The 20669-nt window shown below is 41.2% G+C and overlaps 1 protein-coding gene across 1 annotated transcript in view; it reads right to left on the reverse strand.

The window, feature by feature from the left end:
• The window catches only part of LOC126106882 (nuclear factor related to kappa-B-binding protein), a 194237-nt gene that overhangs the window by 37210 nt on the left and 136358 nt on the right, over positions 1–20669 (reverse strand). The window contains exons 17-20 of the mRNA XM_049913296.1: positions 13946–14242; positions 10031–10253; positions 8093–8266; positions 2449–2690 (exon numbers count right to left, since the gene is read on the reverse strand). Coding sequence (XP_049769253.1) covers positions 2449–2690; positions 8093–8266; positions 10031–10253; positions 13946–14242 — 936 coding nt within the window. The remainder of the gene's footprint in view (positions 1–2448; positions 2691–8092; positions 8267–10030; positions 10254–13945; positions 14243–20669) is intronic.

A 20669-nucleotide genomic window follows, 5' to 3' on the forward strand; every position in this document is an offset into this window, starting at 1 on the left:
TTTTCAGCCACAAAACAATGACAAAACCTTCTGAAATATCGCCAGGTTGTGTTGTTCACACACACGATTAACACTGGATGGACGAGGCTGGTACTTAGTTATAGATCAATAGGGTATCGGAGATTAGGAAAGGCACTTTTTTGATGACGAGTTCTCTTCTTGTGTTATATCAGTTTAGTACTCATTTGGAAAATTCTGTGAAAGAGAAACTGAGACAGGGAAATAACAGAGCTTGCTGTTATTCCTGGAAGACTTACTTCACAATTGCAACCTGTTGATGTCTTGATAAATAAACCATTTAAAGCGTACATGAGTGAGAAATGCAACAAATGGATGATGGATGAAACCCAACATGAATTCACAGCGAACGGAGCTTTCAAATAACCTACAATCAAACATGTGTGTCAGTGGATGAAACAGTTGTGGCCTAGAGTAAAAGAAGACATTATCTTTAAATCTTTCAACAAGTGCAGCATAAGTAATGAAAGTTCAGATGACAATTTTCAGGGATTTTAAAGGTCAGTTCGGTTTTATAAACTTAATATTTTTGTTTTAGTCTGGCTTTGCAATCTAATAACAAAAATGGTTAAATGTTATTTTAAAAAACTGCTTAAAAATTAAGGTGTGTCTTGTAGTCCATCATGTCTTATAGTCTGAAAAATACTGTATTCATTATGTTCCATATTACAGTGTATTAGACCATGTGTCAGACATACTGCTGCAATACTGAATCCCATGTAGCAGATATTGCTGCAGATAATGCTGAATCTGGTCTTGTATCAGCTACTACAATACTGTTTGCAGCAAGTCAGGCACTTCAATAAAAGTTTGCATGCTCAAACTGTCAGCATATAATACTCTTTGATGAAGAAATTAACATTGGGATACTATCTTCGACATTTAAGCTTACATAATTTTATGATGTTCAGTTTATATTCTTGAGAGTTAAAAAAGACAAGAAGCATTGATGACAAACAATAATTACAACCATGTTTGTGAGACGTATGTAGCTAAAGATAACACTGTGGATAATACTTAATTTACTTCAATAATGACCACATCAAGCCAACAAGATAACCAAACTAAGGGGCAATCAAAATGTTTGCATTTGAGGATGTCGCTGCAGCATATTTGCAATGCAGCATGACTCTGATGTGGGTATACAAGCAGTGACACGTACGCAAGGGATCAGTGTGGCATTTGTGTCTTTCTGACATGCATGTAGTAAAGACTGAAACATGAACTACAGCGACATTATTACCAAATGCGTCCAAACAGGAGCAACATGCTGTTATTCATTTCTTGGCTGCTGAAGGTCAAACACCAATAGACATCCACTGGAGAAAGAAGAATGTGTGTGGGGCAGCGTGTCTGTCGAAGACCACCACCGTGCCACGGTGGGCAAAGTTCTGTACTGGTCATTATTCAACACAAAACACGAGTCAATATAGGAGACCAGCCTCACCCATTACGGACAACAACAAGCGGAGGATTAATGATGTGATTAGAGCACAACAGTGCATAGCCGTTCAAGATCTCAACATCAGCTTCTGTAGTGTGCAACACATTATTCAGCAGGAGATAGGTTACTGTAAGATCTGCAGCCAATGGAAACCCTGGATGTCGAATACCAAACACAATCACTCTGTTCTTTGATTACTGGGCCCAACTGCTTATTGATTTCAAGGAAGGCCTTTTTTGAGGGACCAGCGGCATGATAATCACATGGGGGAGATCAGGACTATAGGGTGGATGCTAGAATGTCTCCCATGTGAGTTGGCGTAACTTCTTTTTTATGACATTTGTGACGTGGGGACGTGCAATATCACTAATTAGCAACACGATATGTCACAGGTTTCCTGGATGTTTCACCTTAATTGCTTATCATAATTTCTCCAGCACTGTGCAGTATCATTACCCAAGGATGGAGACACTAGGTTCCTTGAAGCCACAGGAATTCTGGGAAAAGAGAACTTTTCAGCTCATGGAACAGTGGGATATTTGTGCTCAAGCCTCTGGTGATAACTTTTGAATAAAGATTTCAGTGATACCAACAGAGTTGTTCTGTACCTTTTCTTGGAACACCCAGCATATATTTGACTTCTTGCCCAGCTAAAACTAATTTATTGATAAAGGGATCCTATGAAGGTCATGTTTTTGCCAACTGATGTACGGAACCCTAAAAAGCAACATTACAATAAGGCCCTTCTTTAACTGCCATTGCAAAGCAGGGGCATATAATTAGTAAAACAGTAGATGTACATTAAGACAGCTGTGATGGTTATCATTAATATTAACACTAATCAGCTGTGGAGCACAAGATGATCAAGACTGTTTTCACTACATTGCTACTGCTTTCTTCACAAGCTCATCCACGTTAAAAAAAAAAAAAAAAAAAAAAAAAAAAAAAAAAAAAAAAAAAAAAAAGACAAGTGTGTACTGTATTACCTGCTGCTGTAACTGGGTAGCCTGCAGTATTCTGGGTGCAGAGGTTGTCTGTGCACTGGCTCCGCTGCCCGCCACTGACAACAGGCTGCCCTGTGACACCACTGCAAACTGCGTCGCTGCTCCCGGTATCTGTATGAGGCTGGCCGTGGGAGCAGACACTTGCTGCTGCTGTTGCTGTTGTTGCTGCTGTTGCTGTGCCTTAACGGATGCGGCTGTCGATGTCGTCACACGTAATGCCGTCCCTGCAAATATAATACTCCACTGATTTCATCTTCCTTCATGTGGGGAAACTAAGCTTACTGTAAATCTTGATGAAATCTACACTATGAGAGAAATCGAGGCTACCAAAGTGCAACTTATTCAGGCACGCACAAATATAAAGTTTTCACTTTCTAGATGGAGACACTAAGTTAGGTCCATCTTCACTTTTCTCAGGCATCGTGTCGGATACTGTCATGGAAACTGCACAATATTTCGATGAGACCATTGCTCGACATCTCAAGGTGCGACGGTGGAGAGCTACAGTTGCTCGCCAATTTATAAGTTTCTTCACTAAAAAAGCACTGGTGCCAGGAGGTGGAGACACTGACTTCCAGAACCCCTCACCATAAAACTGATTTGTCATGAACTTTTGCGTCTACTATTTGGAGAACACACCTACAGGCCTTGAATCCCAGCATTTGTACTTGGGCAATGGATGAGTGGCTGGCCTAATGTCCTGGCTTTGTGCCCTCTCACTGATCCGTATTTGCAAGCTGCTAGTTATCATTACCCCTCTCAAAACAGTGGTTTGAGTGTCACAAAACTGTTGACTCCAGCATTTGCACTCTTATTGCTCGCACAACCACAAGTGATGTCAAATATTGTTATTGTTATTATTATTATTATTATTATTATTATTATTATTATTATTTGCTTCCCATGGGACATGTGAATATCATGGTCAAATAAACTTCATCTGCTATGGGTCATGAACTTGCCATGCCTGCTGAAGATCCTAACAAGATAGACTTAAGGCCATGATGCAGCTACTGCTCTTTGATTCTACAAAATAATATTTTTTATGGAAAATTTTTTTACAAAATAAGAATGGGCATATGTTCATTAGCCTTGTCAAGCAAACTTTAACCCTGTTGAAAATAAAATATTAATGCTTCAGCAAAGAATGTGGACTGCATTTTATGCTGCAACAACAACAAAATTCAAATTAAATTTTTAAGGTAGGTGCTGCCCTACCCCTAGACCTAGACCTAGACCTACCACTATCCCTACCCAAAACCGCCTCCCCCCTTCAAGGGTTCAGTGATCCTGCAATTAAATTTAGAAAAGAGACAATTTATTACCAACACTCATTCACGTATCATGAGCCTTATCAGATCCCAAGAGCTTGTCAGTAACACGATGCTACCTCTATCACTGAACATCATGAACAGCCAGGAGTTACGGGGAACTCAAAAAGGATGGTTTCCATGCCTTATTTTGACAGTGTGTCCAAGTTCGACAGGCTTCTAAATAGATTTATAAAAAGATGTGTCTTACAGCCTCCTGCACGAGTCTAAATAATGCTAGATTCGCTAAAAGGTGGCCTCAGTCCGAGGAGATCGGGAAAATACAATATCCCATGGTGGTGTGAGAAATCGTACACTGGGCAGGCACATTACACCGTTGAAGACATGAGATTAACACAAATGTCCCACCAGACTAGTCAGTCAGAAAAATCTGTTGTTGCTGACCACTAGCTTGATATGGGATGCATTATGTATTAACCATCTCACAGAAATGGTTCCTGCACAAAAGACTGATCTCGTCATGAAATTTTTGCAATATGTCATTGGTACAACCGACTGACATCTTCAGGTACGAGCTATGACTAAAGGCTTTTGTTTATGCCAGTCTAGGTTTACAAACACAGGCAAGTAAGTGTCAAATACAGTTGCCAAAAGTGAAGCATTCCTGATAGGTAGTGCGAAGAACCACTATGCCACCTGTCGGACATTGAGCCAAGGACCTGGTTGCACTTGCAAAGGCTGTCCCCCCCACCTGTGCACTGCTGCTGGGCCACCCATAGTAACCCCTCTTGGAAGCTAATGAGGCAAAATAGCTGAAACGCAGTCCGTGTATGATATGGCCATGCTCAGCACTACTACAAAGGGAAATTTCTTCTTACCGAAGGGACGCTGCTTTGTTAGTGATGTAAATATTCAGATGGGAGCCACGAGGAAGGCCACAGGTCAGCAAGAGTGCGTATGTCAGACTGTCAGCTTCCAACAGTGGTCACTAGGCAGCCTGGCGACAGTACACAGGAGGAGTAATGCCTCTGCCTGTTCTCCGCCTGATAGGTAGCATAGTGGTCCTTCCACTACTGATCAGAAATCTTTGCCACTGGCCACCAAATTTGGCTCTTGCACATCTGTGCATTTCCCACTTAGAATGGTATAAACAGGAGGCTGCAGTCTAAGTTCAGCAGTGTATTTGTCACACCTGAAGATGTCGGTCAGTTGCACAGCTTACATCTTGTGGGGTTTCGTGACAACATCTGACATTTTGCCTGTGAACCATTTCTACAACTAGTCTGTCAAGCCTCAAGAAAAACAAGATCTTCTCATCCACCCCTAACTACTGGGATCCCGACATTAAAGTTGTAGCTGAAATACTACAGAGAACAAATTAATAAACAAACATGGGATTTCAGCTCAGCAAAACATGGGAACCAGTGTCAGCAGTGCTGTGACATCATCAGTTGCAGAGATCGAAATCGAGCATGGGTGGGGCTCTACACCAAGACAGCTAGCTAGGTTGCCACCAACAAGTTCCCAAATGTGGCAGTAGTAGGGTATATGGCAGGTGGTGGCTTTCCGTGCCACATGTGTAAGGTCAATGGAAGTCAGCAACTCCTTCCCTCCCCCCTCCTGGTGCCTGTGCTTTTCTAGTAAGCTAACACATAAATTGGCAGGCTGCTACAGCCCCCCCCCCCCCCCCCCAAAACAAAACAAAAATCACAACTGAAGATGACAAGCACAGCTGCCTCTTTGAAATATTGTGTAGTTGCCATGGCAGCAATTGATGTAATGGTCAAGAATATTTCAGGCACTTATTACTTCAAAGAAGCTTCAAACAGCAAAAGCTAGATCCATCTCAGACTTTCCAGATGAATTGATGCCAGAAATTCTGATATGTCAGATTGCCTGGTTATGGGTTTTTGGAACTCTTTCTAATAATACTGATAAGTTACTGCAATGTATCAGACTGAAATACATAAGGGTGGCAAGCCGGGTATGGGTCAGTTCTTTCAGTTTACAAATGTGTGTAAGCGTGTCTCAACATCTTGAGAACATGACCATTTATATAGCAGTCTCTTGAGTGGTGTGTAATGTGAAGAGCACAATTGGACACACAGCTGCACATGCAATTACATATTGTGAAGTCGTGTGTATCAAGAAAACAGTTGCGAACTGTTCAGCTCATTATTAAGTAAGGGAATGGCTCCTTGCATATGTACTGTGACAACTGAGAGTATTAGGGCTTTAACCTCGAATGGCATAAATCACAGAGACCTAACTTGAGATGTGTGGGTATTGTGTGCATGTGATAGGTGAGAGAAGAATGAAACTATTTTGTTTCCAAATAGTAGGTAAGCAAGTAACAGTCCATCTCAATGCATATTATAGTGACTTTGATTATGCTTGCAAGGGGAATATTTTATAATGAACCATCAGTAGTTCTGTGTGTAGCAAATTAGTTTTGTAGTCGAGAGTTTGCTCATTTGATTCTTGCTATATTCAACGTTTTTCTAACTTTTATTTAATTTCTATATTTACCAGTAAACCCCTAATTCTTTAAATAGTCAAACTCTCACATACAAAGCAGCTTCAAACAACTAATTACTTTACAAATGAGTTAATGTGTTAAATATTTGACATTAAGCATACAAATGAGAAAAAGTTCACAAAAGGTTTGAAATTATGCTCAAAGCTTTTTGGAAATCACAAAGTGTATTCATTATAGAACACAGAATGAATATAGTCCGGGTAATTTGCACGCCATTTTAAAGCAAAAGCAAGTTTCTCATGGATCTAAATGTCTACGATGTCATATCTCCTGAACTACGTGATTCGCAATGATGTAATTTTGCACGTACATTTAGTAATATATGTACAAGCTGTCTATAATGTGTATTGCAAACATAGTTAGTAGTAAAGAAGTACTAAATTAAAACATCATTCCTCATCATCAAGTAGAGTTATAATAATTAATCTTTAGAAATGAAAAAGATATTTTAGTTTCTATCTGCTGTTTTGTATCTTTTACTAAATTTTATTATAAATATTCATGTTTTCACGTGGTTAGTAATCAAGACAGGCACTGAGGTGACAAAAGTCATGGGATAATGATGAGTACGCATACATATGGCAGTAATGTTGCATACACTTTGTGTAAATGGCAACTCATTGGCAGAGCTGTCATTTGTACCCAGGTGATTCATGTGAAAAGGTCTGCAATGTGATTTAGGGCAGCACGGCAGGAAGAGGTATTTCAAAACCAGAAAAGATCCTTAGCTAGTGGGCCAAATACAGAATTAAGAAAGGACTAGTGAAGTGCCTAGTACAGAGTGTGACCTCGTGCAGAGAGAAGATGACACAGATACCTCAAAAGCAAGGTGAGAGAAGAAATCAAACTTTTGAGGTGTGGAAGTAGTGTAGAATGGAGAAGACCATCTGCACTGATAAAGGCAGCACTGAAGAGGTACTGGGAACAATTGGAGAATATCAGAGGATGTTGCTGACAGTGAAGAATGGGAAGTTGAACTGGATAGGACACAACTTTGAAATGAGACAGCCTTCTAGTAGAGGCAATAGTAGGTTTTATTCCACGGGAGAGAAGGAAGGGCAGAAGAAGATGCCAATAATGTCAACAGACCACAAAGAGGGTGCCAAAGAATGAGGAGTAAAGCAGAGGACAGAGAAGCACGGAGGGCTTCAAAGTCTTAATCTGCCATGAGGCAGATAACCAAATGCAGATGTTGATGATTTGATAATATATGTAGAATTTAGATATAAGTAAAAAATAAATTGGATCTATTGAGATTCGGACCAGCAATCTTATGATCATAAGGACAGGATGTTATGCACACAGCTATGGGTGATTTTGTTAGAATACTCATTTTTTTCTGTTTAACAGTGATCACCAAAAGCATCAAAGTCATTCTCTCAAGTCTTCTTGTGAGACTTACTGAGTGTACGTCTAAGAGATAATAATAGTGACAGAACAAAAAAAAAATGGCTCTGAGCACTATGGGACTTAACATCTATGGTCATCAGTCCCCTAGAACTTAGAACTACTTAAACCTAACTAACCTAAGGACATCACACAACACCCAGTCATCATGAGGCAGAGAAAATCCCTGACCCCGCCGGGAATTGAATCCGGGAAAGTGACAGAACAGCAGGTATGTAACATTACTAGTGATATCAGTTGCAAAAACAGTGGGAAAAGGGCACAAGTTATCCTTTACTATTCTGTGATCATAAGCATTCCCCATAATCATCTATCAGTTTTTCTAAAACTATCACTAGAGAAAGAGTACACAAAGATCAGATCAGCATGAAAGGTAAGGGTCTTTTACAACACCACAGTAACAACTCACCCTGTGGGAGAGTCCCATGCTGCTTATGGTGTGCCAGGAGGCTTTCCATGGAGATAACTTGGCCCTGCGCATTGGTAAACACCTTTGCCACCACAGGTGCCTGCTGCTGCTGCTGCTGTTGTTGTTGTTGTTGCTGCTGCGTGGAGATGGCAACTGGTACCGGTTTCCCGCCAACTGCAACATTAACAAATATGACAACATTCTAATAACCAATGAACAAGGCAATTAGGGCATATAAATATCCTTTTGTAAAATTAGTATTTGATTGCACATTTTCAAATCTGACTGTTGAAAATGGATTCATCCTGAAATATGTTCAAGTGTTGGTACATAAAACATTGCTGAAGCTATATGGTGTTCGTGAGGATGATGTTATTCAAGAAATTAGATCTGAGATCAGATTGCATCACATATACTTGTCGTTTCATACACCCGTAATGAAGAGATTCTTGAGAATGTAGAGCATCTCATACAACAAAATGCAAGAAAAGACATAACCAATGTTCCTTCCACAGATTCTAAGTTAGATGGTCCTCATAGATGTGGAATAAGTCAAAAAGTTTGTAACACATTTTCATATAAAAGGTAACAGCAAACTTGTTAAACAATGTGTAAATTTGTAAGACATTGAGGTGTGTATTATATTTCTTTGGCTATCATAGCCACGCACCATCAAATGGAAAATTGGTGTACAACACCTATTTACACTGCTCATATTGCTGCACTGGCCCTGAGGATGTACAGAGGTCAGGTTTTATGCCACGAAATTCGCTAGATGCACAGTATGGTGCTCAGAAAATGTATGGCAATGATGTATGATGGTAATCCCAAAAGGAAGGTCTCCAAAACGCTGCGGACGCAGAGAAACTGTTCCTGTGCCTGTTGGTCACACTGTTGTGAACAGTGCTTCCCCAACTCCTCGGTGGGACACCCATTCACAACGAACAAAGTAGTGGAAGACCATCTATTTCTTACAAGACAGTCACAAAAGTTGAGCGAACTGTGCACATAGATCAGTGAATCACGCTGGATGATCCCCTGCATTTTGGTTCTTGAGGTTTTCCCAAAGCAGCACGCACACGATTTTAACAGAAAAGTTGCAATATGGGTACCACAAATGCCAATGGAAGATCAAAAATGCCATTGAGTTAATTCTTCTTGCAAATGAAAAGTACAACTTTTTGAACTTAACTGTCATGGTTAACAAAACCTGGTCATTCCTCTTTCGACCCAAGACCAATGCCCAAACAACAATGATGCAAGTGGTGACATTCACCTTCGTTCATGCTACAAAAATTCAAATAAACACAGTGTGCTGGAAAAATCATGGCAACCGTGTTTTCGGACTGAAAGGGGGTATTGGTGGTTGACTTCATGCCCATTGTGACTGCTGACAGGCACTGTGAAACACTAAAATAACTCGGGCAGGAGAAGAGGAATACTAAGCACGGGCATAAGCATTCTCCACACCAGCACCTCCCCATGAATTGCCCACCAAATCATTGCTCCCTTGCAAACTTTTGAATAGATCACAACTCACCAACCTGACAGTTTGGACTTGGCACGCAATGCCTACCACCTGTTCCCTAAATTGAAAACACCTTTGGCCAGAGGGCGATTCAGCTTCAACAAGTTAGTGAAAGATAATGTTCAATGCTTCCCAAAGGATGTGGTGGTGAGCTGACATGATGTGGGCTTATAAAAACTTAGCAGCGTCTATGAAATGTACTGACCGACATGGCCAAGAGTAGTAAAATAGATAAATACCCATTTTAAAAAGATGTAAATATTATAGAAAATAAATGGAAAAAAGTAGGAGACCTTAGTTTTGGGATTACCAATGTATGTCAGCAAATTATATGCCCAATACTGGTTAATTTAGATGGCAGCACGAGCAGTCTCTTATTTGTGCTGCACATATATATTGCCCCAACGTACCCCTGGTGACGACCCGTGCAGCCTGCGGCTGGCCGCTCCCGAGGACCGACACGGACGTGACTAATCTCTGCTGGGCCGCACTCACAACCGTCCCACCGACAGTGGCAATCGTAGTTTGCTGCTGCTTTAGCTGCTGCTGTTGTTGCAACTGCTGCTTTAGTTGTTGCTGCTGCTGCTTCAGCTGTTGTTGCTGCTGTAACTGTTGCTGCAGCTGTGCTATCGCCTGAGATCAAGAAAAAGAGATTGAAACTTTTGCGCCTAAAGCACTAAATGTTATTGAAGTAAGAAATAAAGGTGTTAGTAATTTTGCTGCTACAGACAAAACAACTTGAAACACAATGAAGTGGAGCATCTTCACTTACTCAGCTATAACTACTATATTGAAATGAAATGAAACGTCATGTGGCTAGGGCCTCCCATCGGGTAGACCGTTCGCCTGGTGCAGGTCTTTCGAGTTGACGCCACTTCGGCGACCTGCGCGTCGATGGGGATGAAATGATGATGATTAGGACAACACAACACCCAGTCCCTGAGTGGAGAAAATCTCCGACCCAGCCGGGAATCGAACCCGGGCCCTTAGGATTGACATTCTGTTGCGCTGACCACTCAGCTACCGGGGGCGGACAACTACTATATTAAATACTATTTTTTTCTTTTCCTTTCTGCACTTTCCCTTTAGACAACACTTATCTCACTCTCGTGGCCCCACAAACCACAATCAGTGTTTAGTCTCCCCATGTTGCCCCCTCCACAGCACTGTGGTCTTCTTCCCTTGTTCCAAGTATCCTTGCTCCACCTGGTCTCTCCATCTTATTTTCAGTCTGTGTAAAGGCCTTCGTCCTTTGAGTTTCTTCTCCGACATGTCCCTCAATCTTGATCCTCTATAGGCACGACCAGTCCATTTCAGTCTCCACGTTTTGGTATCTGCAACATTGTTTTCTTCTTTGCCATTCTACTCCCTCACCAATTTCTCCAAAGATCTTATGAATGATTTTATTTTCATAAACATTTATCTTTCTCTTTGTACATTTATCTATTTTACATATTTCTTTCCCATATAGTAATGCAGATCTGATTATGGTTTTATAAGTCCTTGTTTTCTTTCTCTTGATAAGATTCTGGATAACAGTGTTTTATTGAGTGAATATGATGCCACATTTATCCTCAATTCTATTTCTTGTTTCTCACCATTTATGTTGTTTACTCCAACCTCAAGATATTTAAACTCTTCTGCTTCTTCAAATGATGGTCTTGAATTTGTATGATTACTCACCTTTATGTCCTGTAATTTCCTCCTACCAACATAAATTCTGTTTTCTCATCATTTACCTCAAACCCAACTTCCTTGACTTTTTAAAATAGCTTTCTTACCAGTATTTACAGGTCATCTAGATTTTCAGCAATTAATGCTATATCATCCACAAAGGCCATTACATTCATTTTTCTTCATATGGTAATTCCCTCAACAATTACGTAATAAATAAAAAATGTTCATCATAGTCTGTATCTTGCAAATTCTTATTATTCATAGAGCACCTTATGTTTCAGTAACTACTATGGTGTATGCAGTTATTATGAAAAAAATTAGTTTTACAGAAGACAAGTTATTCTTCCCAAACACCATTTGTAGATGGAACAGGGAAACAGAGAAAGGAAAGCAGTACCGAAAGTTCCCCCTGCCACACACACAGTAAGGTGACTTGTCGAGTACACAGATCATGAACAGTGAAATTAAATTACGGCAGTAACTGAAAAGTGAACTTCAGAATACGCCAAGAGCTCTGGTGCACGGAGTGCGGCATAATGGTTAGTGTCACTGGACGGCATGCTGCAAGTCACCAGTCCTAATCTGGTCACCGGCAATTGTTTGTTATTTTGTAGTTATCGTTTCTGGATGGTTCTCGATGTCTGCATATTTTGAAATTGTCAGTGTCTGCAATGTACTCAATATATTTCTCGTAGAAGCCTGCGCACTTCAGAGCTTTTACAGCATACTCCCAAATCATGAATCCTGTTGCCACTCTGGAATATTGGTTTGATGCCTTGAAGCGTACTATATTTACCAAGTCAAGTTCTTTGGCAACCTTCACGACAGTCATTGGGCACTGTTGGGTTGACAATTTGAGATTTTTGATTTAACAACTAGTGCATTTTCATGCATCTACATACATACTCCACAGGCCTCATGGTTGCAAGTGCTTGTTCCCTAAACTTTCTCATCAGTGTCTCACGAAAAAAATGCTGTCTTGCCTCGAGGGATTCCCATTTAAGTTCACAAAGTATCACCAATAACATGTACTGATCGAACCTATTAGTAACAAACAGGTTGAAGAGTGACTGGATAGAAACCTTCAACTCGCTTAGTGATTTTAAGAAGGATCACAATTTTCTTAGGTTATCAGAAAGATCTTTTGCTGAAGTATGATGATGAAAGTAGTTGTGTGCTTCATGCATTGATATTTTTGTAGATGCAGAAATTTCCATGTCAACATTTCCACAATCTTTTTTGACTAGAGAGTGTGATAAGGTCTGATTCCTCAGCATTGTCCAAATTTTGTTATTAAACCACAGTGAGTCTTTTCTGTCCATAATCCACTCAGCGCATACTTCTCCAGAGTGAGATTTACAATCAGTTTAAACGTTGCCCGTAATTCCTCTACTAAATGATGTTCATTTACTGTTTAACTGAGATACTGCTAACTGCTTATCTGCTTTTTCTAGCATAAACACTCTCCTAGCCTTTTTTAATAACCAAGCTGACTATAATGAAATTATGATCCCCACTACATAATTCTACACTTACAATATGGTCAGTCTGTTTGTAGTTTTAAGGTCTGAAGTACTTCCATTTCGTGAGGGTAGCCTTAACTAGTTGTTTGAGGCAGTTTACAAAAAACTCGTTCAAAGTTACTTCACAAAACCATCTGACTGCACCACCTATAGTGAATCCATAGATGTCCCAGTCTGAAGTACTTCCATTTCGTGAGGGTAGCCTTAACTAGTTGTTTGAGGCAGTTTACAAAAAACTCGTTCAAAGTTACTTCACAAAACCATCTGACTGCACCACCTATAGTGAATCCATAGATGTCCCAGTCTATACTCGGTAGATTAAAGTCGCCTCCAGGTAATGTTGTACATTGAAATAGTTCACGCTGAACTGCTGAATGTCAGTGCCCAACAGGTACAATATTTTGGCAAATGACCACACTGCCATCATGAGGTGTGTAGATGAACTGATTGATGGAGGACTGGTGCCATGCTCGCATCTCCTCCCCTTATCCCTCTGATCAGCCATTCCATCGGTAGTCAGCACCCAGAATCACTACCCCACTTCTCCTGACTACGAAGTGTTCTGTCCTAGATTAGTGTCCAGGTGTGCATGCTGACAGCACCTCTGCTGTTCCTCCACCTGTCCCCAAAGTCAGTTCGTTATCTGATATCTCATTTCTCTTCTCAATCATTCCAGTAGCTATGTCCCAGTCTTACTACGGATGTACAATTCATCATCGGTTCCCTTAGTCGAGTCTCAATGGATTCCTTAACAATGCAGTCCCAGAAGTTGGACATCTGCATCACAACCTCAGTACAGTCGTAATCCTTCCACGTAATTCCATCGGGCAATGTTCTGGAACTCCCGAACTGTTGGGCTGCTGCAGTCTTGTGTGCTGTCAGTGGCCCCACCTACGATCTTTGGCAGTACACACTGTCTGATCTATGTCTGTCTTACCACACTGGCAGGGTATCTGACGGGCTCTGCATTTCAGTAGTCGAAGGTTGCCACATTAACGAGTGGTCCCTTATTTGGTCGGCAAGCATACAGTGAAGCCTGCCAGTTCCTTTTTTGACACTGAGTATGCTGCGAGAGGCAGACAAATCACAATATTGCACAACTGGGGTTCGAGTTGCAAGCTTTACCTTGGCCTGCTGCTGCAGCACCTGCTGTTGCTGGGAAGACACGTGCTGCGTGGTGACGGCCGAGCCCTGCTTGATGAGGATGGTCTGCTGGTCGGCGCCCGGCTGCTGCAGGGCCTTCACGGCGCCCACCAGCTTCACGCCCGTCAGCCCCACTGCCTTCCCACCCGCCACCACCTGCTGTGCCTGCTGCTGCACTGCCGTGCCCTGCAGCTTCGGTGACCCGCCAGAGGCCGACTGCTGCTGCTGCTGCTGCTGCTGCTGGGGCTGCGGGCTGCGGGACCCGCCCAGTAGCTGCAGCTGCGACACGGTGAAAACACTGGCTCAGTCACCTGCCCGTTGCTTCCACAAAAAGGATAATTTTTCGGCATGAGGCTACTTTTTATTTAAAATGCACATTTTATTTCACCGCTCATTAACTAATTTTGTCCCCTTAGCCAGTACCGAGTGACACTGCATGAAAATAGGTTACATATCACTCAACAGAGGAAAGTCCACTGGACCTGACGGGATACCAATTTGATCGTACACGGAGTACGTGAAAGAACTTGCCCCCCTTCTAATAGCCATGTACCGCAAGTCTCTAGAGGAACGAGAGGTTTCAAATGATTGGAAAAGAGCACAGGTAGTCCCAGTCTTCAAGGAGAGTCGTCAGGCAGATGCGCAGAACTATAGACCTATATCTCTGATGTCGATCTGTTGTAGAATTTTAGAACATGTTTTTTCTCGCGTATCGTGTCGTTTCTGGAAACCCAGAATCTACTCTGTAGGAATCAACATGGATTCCGGAAACAGCGATCGTGTGAGACCCAACTCGCTTTATTTGTTCATTAGACCCAGAAAATATTAGATATAGGCTCCCAGGTAGATGCCATTTTCCTTGACTTCCGGAAGGTGTTCGATGCAGTTCCGCACTGTCGCCTGATAAACAAAGTAAGAGCCTACGGGATATTAGACTAGCTGTGTGGCTGGATTGAAGAGTTTTTAGCTAACAGAACACAGCATGTTGTTCTCAATGGAGAGACGTCTACAGACGTTAAAGTAACCTATGGCGTGCCACAGGGGAGTGTTATGGGACCATTGCTTTTCACAATATATATAAATGACCTAGTAGATAGTGTCGGAAGTTCCATGCGGCTTTTCGCAGATGATGCTGTAGTATACAGAGGAGTTGCAGCATTAGGAAGTTGCAGCGAAATGCAGGAAGATCTGCAGCGGATAGGCACTTGGTGCAGGGAGTGGCAACTGACCCTTAACATAGACAAATGTAATGTATTGTGAATACATAGAAAAAAGGATCCTTTATTGTATGATTATATGATAGTGGAACAAACACTGGTAGCAGTTACTTCTGTAAAATATCTGGGAGTGTGCGCGCGGAACGATTTGAAGTGGAATTACCATATAAAATTAATTGTTGGTAAGGCGGGTACCAGGTTGAGATTCATTGGGAGAGTCCTTAGAAAATGTAGTCCATCAACAAAGGAGGTGGCTTACAAAACACTCGTTCGACCTATACTTGAGTATTGCTCATCAGTGTGGGATCCGTACCAGTCCGGGTTGACGGAGGAGATAGAGAAGATCCAAGGAAGTGCGGCACGTTTCGTCACAGGGTTAGTTGGTAAACGTGATAGCGTTACGGAGATGTTTAGCAAACTCAAGTGGCAGACTCTGCAAGAGAGGCGCTCTGCATCGCGGTTTAGCTTGCTGTCCAGGTTTCGAGAGGGTGCGTTTCTGGATGAGGTATCGAATATATCGCTTCCCCCTACTTATACCTACCGAGGAGATCACGAACGTAAAATTAGAGAGATTCGAGCGCACACCGAGGCTTTCCGGCAGCCGTTCTTCCTGCGAACCATACGCAACTGGAACAGGAAAGGGAGGTAATGACAGTGGCACGTAAAATACCCTCTGCCACACACCGTTGGGTGGCTTGCGGAGTCTAAATATAGATTTAGATTTTCATTAGTTAGAGATATGACATTCAATAGCTGGAACAAAAAAAGTGTTGATTTCCCCTTGGAGTCACTTATTCTCACAATTTACTTTTGCATCCAACTCTGGCTTTATCCTAACTGCAATGTAATGAGTTGGTGCATAACTTTGTAGTGTTTTTCCATACACACAACAGGTACATGTAACAGACTTTAGTCTTCAATAACATATCCTCCTTCACTATTTACAACAGCCTGCCCAACCTGGAGTAACTTATGGATTCCGTGACAACAGAAATTGGTATTGCGGTGAAGAACTCGTCGAGCCATGTCCAGAACACATTTTCATCCAGAAACGAAGTCCCTTAAAGGTTGTACGATAGAGAGCAGAAAAGGTGAAAATCTGAGGGCATATGATCAGATGAATAAGGCGAGTGTGGAATGACTTCCAAAGGCAACTCCTGTATAGTGTTTTTTGTCAGTCCAACAGAATATGACCAGATGTTATCCTGGAGTAGCATCACTTCATGCAGTCTTCCTGATATTGGATTGCATCTCCAAGACATTTCAGTTGTTGAAATAAATGCCAGCAGTGATGATTACACCTCAGGCAAGCAATTCATAGACACCACACAATCACTGTTCTGCCATATGTGTAACATTATCTTTTGTGATGCACGCATGTCACGGTACGAGGAGTTGCTGCTTTGTTTGAACTCAACCATTCCTTTCTTTTCCTTAAAGAATTTATTTCTCATCACCAGTAACAATACAGGATAGGAATTGTCAGTGTTGTTCAAGAGCCACTTGATGACGAACAAGCAGAGATGCACATACGGCCACCTGCTGATTTTTGTGATTTTCACATACACATGCAGTACTCATACACCCAATTTTTGAACCTTCCTCATTACACGCAATTGTTGCATAATTATGGAATGGCCACAGTTCACCACAGTTGCCACTTCTCAAGTACAGTGATGTGGATCATAGTGGATTAATTCGTTTAAAAGATCTTCATCAAGCCCCAAAGGTCTTCCTGAATGTGGAAAGTCACTACTCTAAAATGCGAAAACCATTTTCTTTACTGTGCTCTATCCAAAAAATGACATTATCCCCACACATGGAGCAAATGTTTCACACTGCTTCTGCTCCTGTCACCCCTTTATCAACCTCAAACAGAAGAATATGTCAGAAATGTTAGGATTTCTCTACTTGGCACTCCATTTTCTAATGTCCACAGCTCCTCTCACTATCTTCAAATGACAATATGTAAACTCAAATAGCAACAGTGAAATAAAAAAAAATGACAATCAATAAATAAACCCCTAGGAACCAAAATACCAACATGCAGAGAGAGAGAGGGAGAGAGAGAGAGAGAGAGAGAGAGAGAGAGAGAGAGAGAGAGAGAGAAGGAGGGATGGAGGGACGGACAGACGGAGGAGACTACTGATGGACTCCCTCCTGTGATATTCAGTAAAGTGTTCCAATATCAGAGAACAGAAGTAAAAAATGATGAGGCAGAATTCCTGACTGTTTGTTTTGTTTAGGAGGTAAAATTTTTAACATTTCTGATAAACTCATACACATTGCTCAAAACAATTAGGGGGGGAACATTTTAAACACCTGCAATATTTTTTTCAGGGGTGTTTGGAGTGAAACAGACTTTTGTACTGGAAAATGACACCTTTATTTAACAGAAAAGTACATGTCCTTTTCTCTTCTCATCACACGTTAGTGTTATGACAAGAAACTCGACACAATGCCATAAACTGAAGTGCAAACTCCTTCACTTAAGTGACAATAGGCACAAAAAGAAACATTTCACTATCTGGTAGGTCCTCTATGTGCCTGTATTACTGCTTCACGTCTTCAAGCCATGCTGCTGACAAGCCTCCGAACATTTTCTTGTGGAATTTTTTCCCAATTTCTCATTAAAAATCTCTGCAACTTGTTCGAGAGTCTGAGATGTGCCCAAAGTTGTCTGTTCAGCATATGCCATAAAAGCTTAATAGGACTGAGGTCAGGTCACAGAGCAAGCCAGTATAATATTTGAATCACAACATTCTGTAATGTTTCTGTGGAGGCTGCTGTTGGATGCTCTCCCTCAATTACAACTTCAATGGGCATAACGTGACCCAGCACAATCTCTTTGATGGACCTCTGAGCATTAAGTCGACCTCCGAATATCTGATGGTCCAATCAGCCATCAATTGTGGTGCCACCCCATATTGTGACCGGTTCATAGCCAAATCTGCTCATTTCCTGGACTCTCGATCATTACGATGTTCACCACGATGAGGATACACACGTATATGTCCGTTGCATAGTATTAGACGAAAGCGGGACTTGTATGTAAACGACACATTGTGCCAGTGACAGCGTTTCTAGTGCCTATGTTCCTCAGCAAATTAAAATCAATCTCTCGTGTCAAACAGTTAATCGAGTCATGTAATGAGCTCTTCTTGGTCTTAAACTGACCTCTCAGAGTTTGTTGCGTATTGTTTGGTCACTGAAAGTGCGACCTGTTGCTGCTCTACATCATTTTGTAGTTCCCAGGCAGTCACACTATGCTGGCAGAGATAACAATTAACCAAATATTGGTTGTCTCTGGCTGACATTTTCTGTTTTCTTCCTTTCCCTGCTTCCTTGTGTGTGTACCAGTTCCACGAAACCATTTCCAAACCCTCCCAACAACAGATGAAGCCACATTAAGCTCTGTAGACACTGCGCAAATAGTCCAACATTCCTGCAGTAATGTCACTCCCTGAACACATTCTGCCTCAGTCAGATACCTCATGGTAACTGATGAAACGTACACAAATAGTATACACTCACTGGATGGCAAAGTGAGACATTGCTTGTCCACTGCTTTAGTGGTAGCGTGATACATTGGAATACTGCCACTACGCTATCGTTTTCAAATGTATTGTGGAGGCTTGTTCTCATTATTAAAACACACTGGATAATAAAGAGTAACAGTATATATTTTAATCGCAGACAATGTACATGGAACACTCGATCAAATTCTTGTTCCTCTAATTGTTTTGAGCAGTGTACAATGATGGTTTGAAAAGTTCTCGGAATCACTACGAGAGGTCAGCGCTAGTGCAATGAGTTGTTCACATGATATTCATTGGACTGTTGCCTGTAAACACGTGCCACGTCAATGCCCTTGGAAGAGAGCTGTGGCAGTGACATGGCTCTGTTTTTGTTCCCGCATAGTGATTTGGGAAGATTGGGGAAAAAAAAAAAAAAAAAAAAAAAAAAAAATCGAGATTTGAGCAGTGATTAAGTACTTTGTAAAGAAAGGTATGAAAGCAAAGGACAGTCATGCCAATTTTCAGAATACACTGGGAGATTCTGCTCCTTCATATTCAACTGTTGCCAAGTGTGGGCAAATGAATTTAAATTTGGTCGGGAGACCTCAGATGATGATCTGCGCAATGATCAGCCAAGATATGTCACTACTCCAGAAATCATTGCAAAAGTGCACAAAATGGTCACGGAGGATCGCCGACTGAAAGTGCATGAAATTGCTCACACTTGCTAGATGTCATCTGAAAGGGTATATCACATTTTAACTGAAGAATTAGAAATGAAAAAATTATCTGCAAGACTCTTTATGTGCACTCACGCACATGCACCATCGCCATGGCAAAATTACATGAACTAAGGTATGAGTTGCTGCCACACCCGTGTTATTCACCTGACATGGCTCCGTCAAGACGTCCATCTCTTCCCCAAATTGAAAATTTTTCTTGGTGGACGAAGATTCACTTCAAACGAAGAATTAATAGCCAGAGTTGACAACTATCTTGCAGGCCTGAGATCAAGGCACTGAAACATCTTTGGTCCAAGTTCATTAATCTACAAGGAGACTACATTGAAAATAAAAAAAAGTTTCAGTGATGTAAGTATTTTTTTTTCTTTTTCTTTTTTTCTTTTTTGTATTCCATTCCGAGAACTTTTCAAATCGCCCTCGTATAAAAGTACATCAAACAGTCTTAGCTTTCGGAACTATTAGATGCTTCCTCAGGAGGAGGGAGAAACAGTTTGGAGAAGGTTAAAATGAAGGACAGGATTCCATTTTCTTGAATGTTTTCACTGAGATATTTAAATTGTGAGACCTGTTTAATTTTGCCATTTGTCATCTGCTTGAATTTTGGTGCTTGTTTGTTGCTGGTCACATATTCTGTTTTTTCAAGACATATCTGAAACAGACTTTTTTCTGCAGCTTCTTTCAAGAGTTCTGTCTGAATTTGGGCTGATGAAATGTTGGAAATAAAGACCGCTAAATCGTCTGCAAATGCTAGGCAATCTGTACATACTTGATGCAGTCTAAAGTGATTGATTAGTCTATTCTGAGGATCGTATTCTGTTTCTGCCATTCTCGTATTGCTTTCTAAAGGCCACAGTTGAAAAGTCATTAGGTAAAGTCAATTATCTTGTCTTACTCCCACTTTTATTTTGAGAGGATCTGAGATTTCCACCATGAATTGAACCTTGAACTTAAGTGTGTATTATTACTGTTATTGTCAGTATTAGTATGAGCATTATATAGCACTTCTGTACAACACATATGGTGATGTTGCATCATGAAGAATGTCCGCTTAGATGTGAGAGAGGGCATGAAGACCTAAACTTGCCAGGTGAAAAAAGTACATAAAAATGAATAAAATATTAGTAACAAAACAGTAAAATCACCACATCTGTCTGTCTGAACATGCTAATCTCCAAAACTACTACATGAATTTTCATTGAGTAACTTGAGCAAAGCTTGGGACAACATA

Source organism: Schistocerca cancellata, chromosome 10, assembly GCF_023864275.1.
Source record: "Schistocerca cancellata isolate TAMUIC-IGC-003103 chromosome 10, iqSchCanc2.1, whole genome shotgun sequence".
NCBI classification, from domain to species: Eukaryota; Metazoa; Arthropoda; class Insecta; order Orthoptera; family Acrididae; genus Schistocerca; species Schistocerca cancellata.